Here is a 15,363-nt window from a genome sequence, read left to right as displayed (position 1 = left end):
TCGTCTCTCTCTGTCCTTTCTCTCTCTTTCTTCACCTGTTTTGTATCCATATCTCTAGAATCTCCCACCATCCGACTAACAACAACAACAACAACCACAACGTCAAGCCTTTGGGCTCTGAAACTACGGGGCGGGCCGAGGGCAAATACACGTACACGTTAAAATAATTAGTGACGTTTTAAAAAAAAATGTGCGTTCACGCGTTGGAATGAACTCTCCCTGAGTCTGCTGCTGGTCGGTGTGTGTGTGTGTGTGTGTGTGTGTGTGTGTGTGTGTGTGTGTGTGTGTGTGTGTGTTTGTGTGTGTGTGTGCGTTCCTCACCTTGATCTAACTGGCTGTGGTCCGGCGTCTCGGCCCCTCCCTGGCCCCCGTACGCCTCGCTCAGCGGGTCGCTCCGGTTCACGCTCTCTCTGGAGCCGAAGCGCACGCGGGCCCCGGAGCGCGAGCTGATGTCAGGCGACGTGTCGGACAGCCCCGGGAGGTCCTCGGCCTTCGTGGGCGTCACCGTGAAGCGCACTGAAGCCATGGCTGCTCACTTGGAGTAGAGGGGGGGGAAGGAAGGGAGGGAGGGGTCAGTAGCTAAGTGCTGACCTGAGCTACGCTAAGCTAAGCTAGGCTATCTCCCAGGTGATGCTGAGGTGACGGCGGCCTCTACAATTTGTTCTTGTGCAGCCACAACTCTCCATTGCAGCCGAGGGGTTGGCTGCCACCAGGCATGTGAACAAAGGTGTGCCTTAGAGAGTTAACAACCTCTCCGAGTAGATTTATAAATACAACTAAACTCCTTTAATATATATGTGAGAATGTGTAGCAGTCACAAGCCGCTTTCAGAGGTCATAGGAACTACAAGTATCTGCACGAGGACTATAGCTCACACAGCGCACATTAAGCTTGCCTGTGTTAAAATGTGTCTGAACGGCTGATAGAAATTTGTCTCTAGTGATGGCCCAGCTAGGGTGAGGGAGGGTGGAGTGATGGGGAAAGTCATCAGAGGGAAAGGGTGGAGATGAGAGAGAAAAACAATAAAGCAGAAATTAGTCGATTATTGCAAAAACTGGCTAAATTGTAAATGAAAAGGAACATTTTAAAATATAAGTATTAAAATAAGGAAAAGCAGTACTTTGAAAATTGTATCTACACATCTTCCTTTCAGATTGTGCTTACCTTGTGCTGGTGCTCGGTCTGTCTGTGTGGAAGTAAGCAAGTAATTGCCATCAGCTTTTATGTATTAAGATACAGAAAATAAAAAAGGTATTAGACTATTATATTTGACTATTGTAACCGTCAACTACTTTTTTTAAATGGAATGCATTTTGTTTTCATAATAGGGCATTGGATCACCCATTCAAGTATTGCATGTTCTTGATAAATGCCTCCTTTGCAGCACTCTTCAATGAATTCCCGCAAAGAAAAATAAGAAGCATTTCAAGTTTCCCTTTTTCGGTAAAGGACCGGACTGTAGTCGTCACTTCGAGCCCACCTTTGTGCTCCAAAAGCTGCCAACACAAGCCTCAACCTGCCTTCCTCTGAAGTCAAAAGGTAAACACACTAGATTCCTTGGTACCTTTATGTACTTTCACACACCTTTGTCCAGCCAACTAACCAATACAAGGTAGCCATGGTAACATTCAGACACATTCCTTACCCGTCCACAACATGACGTCTGTCCAAGCAAAGTAAAACAATAACCTCTCAGGTGAAAGTCAACCATCACTTCGTCTCGGGAGAAAGGTGACTTGTGGATTTAACTCATCATTTAATTATTAAAGGGGAGCGGTTCCAACCGGTTGAGCCAGTAGCTGCTGGCTGTTTTCATCTCGCTCAGCATGCAGAGGCACAGTTTCCTCTTTCTATCGCGCCTCACACGCTTCATCTGTCCACGCTCAGAGCTGGACAGGACATTTGTATTTGTTAAATAATGGAATAGATGGTCTGTCCTTCATATTTTCTTTTCCACACAGGATCATGGGATAATGAGAGAAACACGAAAACGTACTAGAAAAAATACTTAGTTCCCACTTGACGGTTAACGGAAAGAAACAAAACACCACAAAGAAAAAGTGCACATAAAGACAGACATGATTCTCATCCTGCTCGTTCAACTAGCCCTTCCTGTTGTTTTATAACTAACTTCCTGATTTAGGAGTCCTTTCCCAGCATGCATTGTGGTAAATGCTGAAAGGTTATGAGTCTAGACAAACACATGTACAGCTATGTGCAATAAGGACGCTCCTTGTCTTTGGATGACAAGAGACGAGACAAGAGAAACAATAGAAAACCACATGGAGAATTGACACGCTTCTCCTACACTCGCATCGTTACCCACAATGCACTGTTCCCGTCCTTGTCACACACATATCTTTTCATAGTTTGCTCGCATCACGGGAAATACTTTCGAAGTTTGGAAGGCTTTTAATGACTATATCTTTTGCCACCTTGATTGTGTCGACATGGGTGAAATTTAGTGCATTTTTTTAGGGCCGATTTTTGCACCAGATTTCGTGATTTACTCGAGACAAGAGGGTTCCTTTTTCTTTTTAACAAGCCATTTGTCACTGTCGCCATGTTACGTGCTTTACAGCAGGTCGGTTCATGTAAAGTTTCCTCTTTCTGTCCACTCAGTAAATATAAGAGCATTTCACGGCTGGGAACATTTTGTTCTCCTTTCGAGCAATTCAGCAGCTAAGATTGTTGATTTTAAAAACGGGTTGTTTGAATAGATATAGGAAACCGTTTCTGCTTCAGGTAACCAAATAGGACACTGGATCACCAATGAATTATCTCTTGTTATATTGCACACCTCATACTTGTATGATGTGTAACACTAACTCAAAGCCCAAAATACTTACAATTCTTCAGATACCGATTAACAAATAACCTAAATACCTAATATCATGAATTCAACCTGGGACATTTTATCCAATTGTCGACATGTTGTTCAACACTATTCACTCCAATGTATGTAATATATATGAGGCTTTATCGTAGGTAAGTGAACAGTTCTTAATAATAGGATCCAGAGGGGGCCACTAGCCTAGCATTGAAACACCGTACACAACAACAATTGTAATATTGATACTAACCAATGTCTATATGCTTCTGTAGTATATTTTCTGTCGTAATAAATGTATTTCTACTGTGAATTTGTACATATTTGCTGTTTGGGTTGAATGTTTATTATATTTGTATCTTATTCTGTCTTTAAAATATTTGTAACTTGTGTGTAATGCTAGAAAACATGGGATGTGGGATGAATAAAGTATCTATCTATCCATCTAATGAATATCCTCTAATTAATGATTTAGTTAGAGGATGATTACCAGCATTTTTTTTAAATGAATATACGTCAATATGCTTATAAGTTTCTGTCCCTTTAGTAGATTGGTATATTAGAGAGCGTTCTTATTTATTCTGTATATGTTATTGAGTGTGTTCTTCGACAGTGTATAGTGTTTTAAACGGTATTTTATTAGTAATTTGTTATATTTTGTGTGTTATTCGTGTACAATGGCTGTCAAATATCTATATCTATGTACCTTAACAGTGGATGGTGACCCTCCCTGTTGACTGACTCCACTGTAAGCCAATTACGCTAGCCATAATAATTCTGGCTTGAACCGGTCAGTGAACGCATCCCAATATTAATACAGACACAAACCTGGAAGGATAATCTTTATAATATAGTAACGAGCAGATGTGTTTGGCTTAGAAATGACACATGAGAAAGGGAAATGCGGCATCAGTGCGAGAGGCTGCGTTTACCGGCAACAAATGAGAAAGGCGCGCGGGCGGAATCGGGAATAAACTGGAGGAGAAATTAGTTATTGACATGGTAGTGATTCTCGTTTAAATGTAAGCATTATATTATTAATAGCAACATGTCAAGAGCCGAAGCTAACGTTAGCACCACAGGCTAACCATGCTGCTTTTTTCACTGACAACAACAAATAGTCAGTGAAAACGTCCATTTTTTTTGTTCAGTTCTAATAAAATGTTAGTCGCATGAAGCATACCTGGCTTAAGTTTCCTGTGGAAACGCTTCTGGTTGTTTCAGTTACATCTGTGAATACCTGGCTCCTCTCCCAGGTTTCTCGGCACTTTTTTTTGTGTCCGACCGACACAACAAAAAAAACAAGCAACTGCGCACGGCCTGTCCCATTTCGCTTGCCGTCGTTCAAACTGCCAGCGCATGCGCAACGAAGCAGTAGCCGACGCTCGGTGGGATTTGTAGTCCACAAAGACCAGACAGTGAATAGCGTGTTAATGTTAAATAAAAAATGCTTAAAAAGTATGATAAACGTACGTATTACGGTGCCTTGTTAAATAATAAACAAGTGGTAACATAATGTTGAATTGGTAATATATAATTGATCCACTGTGGCCATTTAGAAGTATATTTTGACTTTTATATTGTTGTTCTGAGTCATTTCCATCAGGTAATGATTTGAGTGTCTCATCCGCAGAAGCTAATTTAATGTGTACATGATGCAACACAGTTATATGTGTGTACTCCTTTGAGATCGAAGTGCATCTGCAGAAAATGAGGGGGTTTTCATTGAAAAAATTATTACTTTTTAAAATGGTAGCTGCAGGAGAAAATAATCCGGAGGGAACTGTGTAAAATATCATTTGCTTTGTATTAAATACGTAGTAGCATTTTATCGTTGATCACAGTGGTCCTGTAACAAAATAATTTCTAATAAAGTATATATCTATTTAATGCATGTTTCACGCAGGATCAGTACATGATGCATTGTATGCCATTAAGCAGTGTTTCCCCTACCATTGTCTTGGAGGGGCGCTGCGCCCCGCAGTGGTGGTTCTAGACCAATTTGACTGGGGGGCCAGGCTGGGGCCAGTTATTTTCTGATGGGGGGCACAATAAATGCAGGACGAAGTATGAGTAATACATTATTATATGCTTACCTTTGTGTTCTGTTTGGGTCTGTGGGACCCGTTTTCAGTGTTTACTAAAAGAAAATGTATGCAATTAATGATGTGATACCTGCTTTATTTGGGGGTGGACCTCACCTCCTCCAGGGGGGTCCCGGGGGCATGTAGATTTTTTTTAAATGTTGAAGTGAAATGCATCAATCTTGGGTGCACTTTGAGCACAACCATGAATGTATGGATACAGCTCTCAACACTCAGACGAAAGGGAGCTGTACTTTTCAATAATCAAAAAATCTTTAGAATATGATCACAACCAATAGCAAATCACTTAAACTAGTTTATTCTTATCTTATGTTACCTATAGTTAGTATTCTTTCTTTTTATTATGCATATTTTACTAATCACTCCCCTTTCAAACTGTTTTTTTTAAAAAATGATATCCTATACTACACATTGGAATGATTTATTTATTTTTTACAACATTAAATAGATAAAGGTGCTCTCTCTCTGCTCACAGAGGCTTGGGCTCCTCCGTGGCGATGACGGATTGCGTTAAAAAAACACATTTGTAAAGTGGGGGCTTGCTAAATATCGGTTAGCTCGTGAATCGACGTGTTGGAGACCCCTGCTCTAATGTGTCCGACTATAATGACACATATCATTACTTCCGCCTATTCCGTCAGCCAAGAAAATCGTTTAATCATAAACTTTTTTCTTTCATTTTCAGGGGGGTCACAGGGGGGTTCAAAGTCAGTGTTAGGGGGGGAACTGGCCCCCCCCCAGAAACCGCCCGCCAACAGAGCCCAGCGCCCCCCCTGAAATTCAAGGTGTTTTACATTTTTTTGTATTTATTAATATATATAGCACCAAATTGTAACTAATCTATATCTACTGTCACTTTTCACATTGAACATGTGATCTTTTATTAAATAACTAAACACTTTCATTTTAAGTTGTGAGTTTAGTGTTTTTTGCCCTAAGAAACACTGATGCATTAATCAATAACAATAATCCACAGCTCCTCTCTCTGCTCCAGAGGATTTAAAAAATAGTCGCGTCATAATTAATTTCAATAGAACAGATTTACAATTTCTTTTAAAAAAAAAGAAAAGAAATCTGTAACACACCAGTGGAGAATATCTAATAGGTGTTTGAGATCTGGTGACTCAAGGTCATAAATGATCCACACCACATCATATTAATCCAATCATTTATTCAGCAAGCAAACAAAAATATATCTTCACCCTCGAATGAATGCCAACAAATTACAGTATATATATAAAAAAAGAAAAGATCCACAACAACAGCTGATGTCCACAAATGAAACGCAAAACAAATCCCAGTTTTATGTTTATAAGATGTGATTCTGAATGTGTTTTCTTTACAGTCCCATCCAGGCCTGCATCGCTCTATTCCTTGGTCTGATTTCCACGCGTCCATCTGTTCACCGCCTGCTCACAGGACAGGTCTGGGCTGCTGGGTCAGGAGGAGGTTGAAGCGCTTCTTCACCGTCACCCTGTGTCGGGAGAACTTATCGTCTGGGGAGAACCGAGCCGGGTGGGCCGAGCTGGTGGGATCCCCATCAGCAGTACTCTTCTGTTGGTGGAGAAGGAGGAAAGACAAGACAAAACACTTTGAGTTCAGTGTGGGGAAATGCAAAATAAAAGCCTTCCACAAAGCTACAGTGTAGAAATGGCAATTCAATTCTTCTGACCTGAGCTCCTGCGACAATGCAACATATATAATAAAATACAAAATAGTGCAAAAAGTCTATATACATGTCAATAGAATATGGGATATGTAAAAGAACAGAATATGAAATAAATAATGTAAAAAACTGCTTTACGTTTGTTTGAGAAACAATAAGGTGTGTCTAATAAACTGTTATGGTGGTTTGACACAGAAACACATCCAAACCCCCTAAACTAATAAAGTTAATGGTCATTTGAATAATCAAAACATTGCTAGGTCCTAAAAGACGTATGATTGAGAGACTGTATTAGTTGCATGCTTTTTTGCGAAAAGATATTTGAATTGTGGTTTCTGCTTATGGGTATTCCAATATTATAACTAGCGAGATGCACACAATATGTATTACCCCTGGATTAATAACATTTGTAAAGGTTCTTATTTCAAGTAGTCCATATATATCCGTCTGTATGGTTTTATTTCAACTAACGTTAAATCAACCATATGAAATATGTTAACGGTGCAAGTCACCTCAAGTTACCCTTTTTTCCTTCTGTGCTTGATATTAAACAAGCATTCTTTAGCAACCTGAAGTGTATTTTGATCATTACTATATATATATATATATATGTTGCTTTGTTGAATCCATGCAGCTAGCTAATTTCAAAGTAACGTTATCACGGTTTATTTGGATCATAAAGAACACTTTATACGTATTCAAAGCCACAATACATAATCATACATTAAGTAAACTGAGGATATCTAAATGTTGAGATAAAATACATTAAACGGAATACATTTGGAAAGGAAGGATTAAACACAACGTTTAAGTTACCTTCAAAGTGTAGACTCTGTCCCTTCCTCGTTGAGGTAAAACTGGCAGAAACATCTCGACGTTATGTTTTTTAAAAGCTTCAAAATATATCAAAGCGATGGTTTCGTATAAAAAGTTGCAGCTAACACGCTCTTTCTGCTCCGATATCCACGTGTGGCGACAGTTTCTCCTCGCTCGATCTAGAGGGCGGATATCCGGTTTTAGAATTGACGGTGCTTGCATTCTGGGAAATGGTGTCTCATAATACAAAAACCACCTTATTGAACGTACGAAAGGGAAAAGTTATATCATGTAAAATGTTTAAAGTATGGCGCTGCTTTTACACAACAATAAATATGAATTAATTAATTGATTATCATATGTTTTAGTTTTTAGAGGTTTGGAATGTTTCTTTCACAGAACTAGTTGGAAGAAAACAAAACCTAGTTTACTTTTAAAACATACTGCAGATACAAGACTTATCATCTCACACATGCAAGGTAGGTGACACCTTTGAATGACCTAAACATGTGTATTATTCATCAAAAGAGTGTTAAAACAGTAGCAAAAGGGCATTTAAATGTTTTATTTAACTACGTTTCAATCAGATATTCAGTTTAAAATAGTATGCAATAGAAAAGCAGGACGTTTCCATATTGGAGAGACTAAAAACAGCAATTCCTGTATCTGAAAATTACTTTAAAATGTATCAAAGTATTGTCAATTATTTCTCAGGTTATCCCTCTATTAATGAATATTAAACAAAAATGTGATGGACGTACCACTTTTATTAGTTGAATTAACTTTAGAGCTTCATTATGAATAAATTAAGATACAAAATATAAGTCTCTTCAATAAAAGTGGTTTACAGTAAGTCATATTTTATCAAAGATAATTAATGATTAGTTTATATTGAAAACCCACTGATTCTCTATTATTACCTGGATTGGAGAATGTGTCTTATTGCCACTGACAGATCTGCATTATTTCACTTTTCCCCTCACAGTTACAACCCGCAGATAAAGATGGATTCAGCGTGTTTTTCTCCGATTGAGAACAACCTTATTGACCTTCTTGAAGTCATGAACCAGGTCGAACTGTTTCATCCACCAGAGCCTTGTGTGGTGCCACAGAATCATCCCACAGTTGCAGAAATCCTCCAGGAAATAGAAAATACTGTCACGCAGACACACATGGACTCAAACCAGCACCGTGTGCAGCGTCTGACCTCCAGTTTTATCCCAATGCAACCCCAGAGAGCTCAGGACGACCCCGCGTACATGAGCATCCTTCCCCAGCCTGGATTCCCCCCAGAGCTCATCATCACGCCCCTGCTCTCCTCCAGACGTCTGCTGGCCAAACTCCACATTTGGTTGTGGTCCCAGGGTGCTGGTTCCCATCATCAGCCCACCGGAGTTCTGTGGCCCCGGGATGCCTCGCCGCTCCTGGCTCCTCCTGCCCGAAGGTCACCCCGTCTGGTGCCTGTGTCCCCAGGAGGTGCCTCTAAACCAGCCCTGCAGTGCAGACATGAGGTGAGGGACAAACAGCAGATATATATATTTCTTTTTTTAAACGCCAGCTAAAGACACGTCTTTTTAGATTAGCTTACGAGCAACCTGCCACTTTAAATTTTATTTTAGTCTTTATTATTTACCTACCGTTAATTTATTTTTATAGGTTTGATTTGATTTGATTTTTGATTTGAATGTGTAAAACAATAATACAAACATGAGAATTATTATACAATACAAAATTAAGCAGTGTCAAATTGATATACAAAAATATTACTGATTCTAAATTATGTATAAACAAATAATCTACTTATTTACACATTCGAGAAGGGGTGGGAAGAAGTTTACACTTATTTAACCCTCCTGTTGTCTTCGGGTCACATCTGACCAATTTACTACTTTCATCAATCATACATTTTTTGTTTTAAATTCCGATGGCATTAAGGCTTTATGATATCCTTCACAGGAGACATTTGAACACGTCAAATGCTGATCACCACTTTCTTCATTGCATTTTGGATGATTTAGTCAATTTTGATGGTGTTCCCGCTCAAAATAACCGCCATAAAGAAAAGGAATTAGTAACCATCCGGATCAGATAAAAACACACACACATACACACACACTAGATGCCTCCCCCCCTTATGTGCCCATCCCCCCATGTGAATCACACCTGGCACACACACAGAACAATTTGACACATTTCCCGCTCTTATGTGCCCATCCCCCCACATGGATCAAACCTGGCACACGTAATGCATGTTCAGTGTCTGCTCCGTACTGCAGTGTTTCAGGTGTACCAGTAGTCTGATACAATATGCAGTTTGAAAGGGTGTTAAATGACATTTGGTGATGATTAAAGTTTTTTGTGGTTAATGTAATAGCAGCCTAAAACGGGACCAAAGTAAGGGGGTGGGAACGAAGACAATAGGAGGGTTAATCCCACCCCTTCTCCCTTCTCGATCTTTTTCTTACCCGTCAGAGAGAAACCATTATTTATTGTATGTGTATTATCTTACTTTTACCTCCTTGTGTCTATGAACCTGATAAAAGGTTATATTTAGCTGCATGTACATTTTAAAGTTCTTAACAACTAATCTGAGGGAATTTCTTGTTGTGTATTTTGAACTTGTGATGTGTCTTTTGTAAAGCACTTTGAGCTGCATGTGCTGTATGAAAAGTGCTACAAGCTTTATTAGTATTATTATAAGAGACAATAAGACCTTTATTGTTGACTGTATTTAACTCGTTTCACTTTGACCCCAGGGAAAGGACTTGTCAGCAGGTCAGAGATCAGCTAAACATCAAGCCAGAGTCTGCCATGTGGGCCAAGTCAGAAGGTCAGAGGTCAAGGATATAATATGAGTCAATTTAAAGACATGTTTATCCTTTTAGTTCAGACTGAAATATCTCGACAACTAATTGATTGATTGTCATGAAATTGTGTTGTAGCATTCATGGTCCCCAGAAGATGAACCTTTAGGACTTTAATGATCATGTGACTTTTTCTTCTTGCATAACCATGAGATATGTGGTGTTAATATTAGTATGCAGCTCAACATTTTAGACATTCTTATCAGCTTCAGGCGAAGTTCTTGTTGCTAATAAGTATTATTACCATTGCATGTGTCAAACATCAGCATTGTCGTTGTAAGTGTGCTCATTTGAACATTAAAAAGCACTTTTTGCATTTTTTAATTATAAGATATCTTATAAGATATCTACTTTTCATCATTTGGCTCTAAAAAAAAAGCATACTTTAGAGAAAAGTCGATGATTGAACTAACAATTTAATACATTTTGCTCTCCTTAAAATCTAAATATGATCCTCACAGAAGAGCAGCAACATGTTAAAGTGGAGGACTGTTCTGGTTCTGCTCACTTTTTGGATGAAGAAATACTGGCGGGACAATCCTTTGAGGAATACATGGCGATCTTCGACTCCTTCAGCACCCAGGTCACTTTCTATAAGAAATCAAATCTGGAGGAGGGATTATGACACTAGCTTTTATTTAAATACTAAACACTATGTAAGAAAAACATGTCATCTCTTTCATGGTGTCGAATGTACAAACATCTTTTCAAAAAGGTTTCCGATGACATTTTCATTATTGAGCAAAACTGTTTCTTAACGTTTGTACTGTAAAACTAAAAAGCACCATCACTTTTGATTCTGCTCTGCAGGAAGGAAACGAGGAAGAGGAGAATTGGGGAAATCTAGAATACTCTTCATTCCTGGGGTATCTGGACGAACTGTACAGCGATGAGCAACACGTCGGAGAGGTTAGTCGTCACTGGCATTGGTATATTCTTATTTTTGTAGCAGTTTTTCTTTGATATTTGTTAAAACCAGCATCCATATTTTACTGTATTCTAAACGAGGACAAGGTTTATTGTTTTAATCTGTATCTTTGTTCACAGGCGGAGTTCAAACCGGATACAGAGTTCCTGGATTACTTTCTTTCTTCAGACCCAGAGTTCGTTGACCTTCTTGCACTGGAAAAACAAGAGGTGATCAAACATGATACGTACTTTAAATCTGTTTTCATCTTTCACAAGAACTGCTACCCCCGCGACCCGACCACGGATAAGCGGGAGAAGATGGATGATGGACAAGCAAGTTTAAAAAAAAAAAGCCCTCAAAATGCACCTTTTTACCAAGGCTTTCCCCACTGTATAGTTAGTTTAATAGGTTTTATTTCCCCCCCCCCCCTACCCGACTTGTAAAGCGAAAGGCGCTATAAAAATATTATATATTATTATTAACATTCGTGCCAGAAGTGAGAGCTGCCGTTTGTAAGAAAAAAGCATTACCAAGTATTTCTTTACTGTGATATTGCTATTGCTATTGGAGCTGACATTTTGCACAGTTTACATCTCGGGCTCCAGAGTTTGAAAGATGCTATCAAGTTGCATTATGGGAAATGTAGGATACAGGAGTATTGGGTGTGGTTAAGACATAGTCAAGATATTTCCAACTCAGCTGCTCCAATTCATTTTTGAATCTGTTGCTGCACAAATGAGCAAAAGCTGAACACTAACATGTTGTAGCACTTCTTTCATTTCCTCTCTTTTCCTCAGGTGACGCTGAAAACAGAGAATGTGGCTCCTGTTCCCAAATCAGATCCAGATCCGATTGACCTCCTTTCGACGAGGGAACTTGTGCACGAGGTGGGATATTTAAAACGTTGAAGTTGCGAGAACAATGTTGCTTGGAGAACAAAATGTCAAGCACCCTTGGATGGCCAGTGTTTTGTGGAAAATGCTTCAGGAAAAGGTCAAACTTTCTTTCGTAACGAGGTGTTTTTCTTTGTTCTCTTCCATCAGATACGCAAGGTGATCCTGGAGAAGCTGTGGTATCTCCGCCACGACCGCTCTGTAACCAAAGACGAATATCCGTGGACTTCACGTGTCGAGGAACCGTCACCACTGCAAAACTCTCAAGCGTTTTATTTGGTTCTTCCGTGCTCGCGGTCGGACATAGATCCCAACCACGGTGGGGATACTTCAACTCAGAGGACGATGGAACAAAAGGGAGTTCTGCCGACCTTTCCCCCGCTCATACCTTCACACTGTCTCGACAACTCTTCATTTCTGGAGTATCTGGATGAACTGTGCTGCGATGAGAAATTTGTCCGAGAGGTTAGTCGTCAGTGGCATATCGTTATTTTAGTTGCAGTTTTTGATCGACGGTCATTGATAGTGGCTTTCATGGCAATATGATATGTTTGTGTTAAGCAAAGACAAAAAAGCGTATATTTGTCTCTTTGGTCGTCTAAACCGCTTGCTTTTGGAAGACAAAACCACCGTTAAAACCACCATAGCCATCAGTATTCTAATCAAGGAAAAGGTGTGTCGTCTCTGTTTTAATCCACATCCATCTTTGTTCGCAGGTGGAGTTTACACTGGATACAAAGTTCCTGGATTCCCTTCTTTCTTCCGACCCAGATCCCATTGACCTTCTTGCACTGGAAAAGCAAAAGGTGGACAATCCCAACCGCAATGGGGAATACACACGCCAGAGGAACGTAGAACCAAAGGGAGATTTGACTACCTGTTCTCCCCTCATCCCTTCACACCTTCTGGAAGAAACCCTCTCCACAGATTACCCGGTTAGCGCCACATCTGCTCTCAACCACAATGGCTGCCTTTTCATGAACTTCCCATCTGTACAGCTGCATGCCACGTTTTCCCCAGAGACGAGTCTTGCATCTGATTTGGAGACCAGAGACAATAATGCATTGGTAGAGGAACATGTGGCGAAATGGTACGAGACAATAGAAGACGTAATGTTCCCCTTGAACCCAACAGACCCAGAGTCAGCTCAGATGTTTCTGGAAAGTCCTCTCCGTTGGCATCCTCTTGCCCCCGAGTTCACCTCAACGTCCAGTGTCTCAGGGTCAAATGAGGACCCTTGTACCGTTGGCGTCAAGGAATCTACGCCTAGTGTTAGAGACGATTTGTCGAGTTTTAGCCCTCCAGCTGTGAGTGTCCTAGCTTCGAAAACACAGCATCAGATAAAGGACTCTCAGGAACAATTAAGCCCCAAAAACATAGACCTAAAGTCCTCGTGTATCGAGGCAGTTTCTGTGCAAGCAGTAGATGGCAAGCGATCGGACTCAGTGCCTGAAGAACAAACTGAGCTTACAGTTTTTATAGTTTCTGAAGACGTAGCCTCCCCTGAACTCCGGACAGGGAATCGGGACGAAACAGAGAGACAAGATGTCGCAGAAACACTGAAGGACAAAGCTACAAAATCAAGAGAAGAAAGAAAGGAGGAGAATACAAAGAGTAAGACCAAACTCAAGGTCATGACAAACACCAGACGTAGTCAGAGGCAGTCGGGTCAAATCGAGAAAGAGAAACCGAGACCAAGGAAAGAGGGAGCAGTGGAGAGGAAGCCTGTTGAAAAGAAAGCAGCTAAATGTACCCCAGAAATGCAACGGCTTGTTCATGTGACGCAGAAAAGACGGTCGTTTGTAGGAAGGCAATTATTTAAACTGTTGCGCCAAGCCCCAGAACCAGAAGATACAGACAAATGTTCAGAGACTGGAGAGAAGGAACAACAGAAACTCCACATGGAGGGAGGGGAACAGCATTGGGTCGATCACCCCGATATGAGCACTGAAACTGGGGCAGAAAACACCCTTTTAGACAAAATGCCACAAGTAGAGAAACACGTTGGTAAAGAAACAAAAGAAAAGGAGATTCAAATGTCCAGTTTTGTAAAGAGACAGACGAGGAGCTCGACGACTGAGGAGAAAGTGCTGATGACTCCACTTCCTGCCACTCCAGTTAGAAGGAAAGTCAAAAGCCTAGAGACGGAGAGAAACCACTTGAAGTCCTCATCGGAGAGAGACATTCTGGACGGTGACGACCTCGAAGTAAATGTGAAGGCGGATGAAACCGAACCACAGACTATCTCGGTTTCAAGTCCAATGAAAAGAGGCAGAAACAGAAGTGATGAAGGGGAGAGTAAGACAGATGAGGACAACGTTTCGCTACCAGAATGTTCTCCGCAGAGCCCAACAGTTCAGACGCATCCTCGTGACATACAAGACTTGATAAAAGATGACCAAAGTAGACGAGCAGTACCCAAAGAGGGACTTCTGAGCAGGATGAATGAGCCACCTTCGGAGGAAACCTGCGAGGAAAACCAAAATGTAACGAGTCCGGAAGCCGAACGACAACAAAGCAAAACAGCTGATGGACCGAGTGAAGTCACAGGAACCTCGGACAGCTTAGGGTCACGTGATGCGTCAGAAAGCCGGACAGTAAGTAGTAAAGGCAATCAAGAAAACAATGCGACAACTAGCGTCACGCTAACGTCAGACGTGAAAGGTGAAGATGGAAGACTAAATGGAGAAGAGTACCCGTCGAGTCTGATGAAAAGGCACCGAAACGAACGAGGGTCTTCGGAAGAGAGGCAAGCGATGCAAGAGACGGACAATGTGGCGATTGAAAACTCGAGTTTAAGTCCGACGAAGAGAGGAAGGTGGAAGAGCGGAGAGCAAACCCCGACAGCGAATGAGAAAGAGGGGTCCACGGAGGAATCGACCAATAAACCGAGCCCACCCTCAACCAGAAGTAGTGCGAAGAAGCATGGAGAAAGGTCAAGGGTATCAACTGGAGAAGACACTTTTAAAGGAGACTCGAGAAGTGCGATGGAAACCAGAACAAGTTGTAAAAAAGCCAGACGAACACGGCTTCACAAAAGGTTACCCGGCAAGTATAAAGACTTCATCTTGTGCAAAACGAGCACACGGCTGGATAAGGAGAAGGGAAGAACGCTAAGACGTGGAAGAAAGATTGGTAATTAATGTTTTTAGATTAAATAAATGTGGGGAAAAAAACTCGTGAAATCCTCTTTAAAAATAATTCAGTTTAATTAATTGTTAAATATAAAACAGTATTCAAAAGAATTACATAAAATAAACTTTTTGATTTACAGAGTTT

General features: G+C 40.7%; 2 protein-coding genes across 2 annotated transcripts in view; one reads left to right on the top strand and one right to left on the bottom strand.

Annotated features, from left to right (window-relative positions):
- LOC117463461 (solute carrier family 12 member 6-like) overlaps window positions 1–1,520 on the bottom strand; it is a 42,392-nt gene extending 40,872 nt beyond the window's left edge. Inside the window, 2 exon segments of the mRNA XM_034105697.2 lie at window positions 322–951; window positions 1,165–1,520. Of these exon segments, the coding sequence (XP_033961588.1) occupies window positions 322–526 (205 nt within the window). The 5' untranslated portion in view covers window positions 527–951; window positions 1,165–1,520.
- A 6,354-nt stretch (window positions 1,521–7,874) lies between these two features.
- LOC117463923 (microtubule-associated protein futsch-like) lies at window positions 7,875–15,323 on the top strand. The gene is made up of 9 exons (XM_034106427.2): window positions 7,875–7,896; window positions 8,403–8,928; window positions 10,174–10,247; window positions 10,743–10,864; window positions 11,092–11,190; window positions 11,329–11,418; window positions 11,989–12,078; window positions 12,235–12,549; window positions 12,801–15,323. Exons 2-9 carry the CDS (start codon window positions 8,828–8,830, stop codon window positions 15,225–15,227), a joined length of 3,318 nt encoding a protein of 1,105 aa, XP_033962318.1. The 5' UTR covers window positions 7,875–7,896; window positions 8,403–8,827; the 3' UTR covers window positions 15,228–15,323.
- The last annotated feature ends 40 nt before the right edge of the window (window positions 15,324–15,363 follow it).

Source organism: Pseudochaenichthys georgianus, chromosome 18 (assembly GCF_902827115.2).
Source record: "Pseudochaenichthys georgianus chromosome 18, fPseGeo1.2, whole genome shotgun sequence".
Classification (NCBI taxonomy): domain Eukaryota; kingdom Metazoa; phylum Chordata; class Actinopteri; order Perciformes; family Channichthyidae; genus Pseudochaenichthys; species Pseudochaenichthys georgianus.
This window is presented reverse-complemented; position numbering and strand designations above follow the sequence as displayed.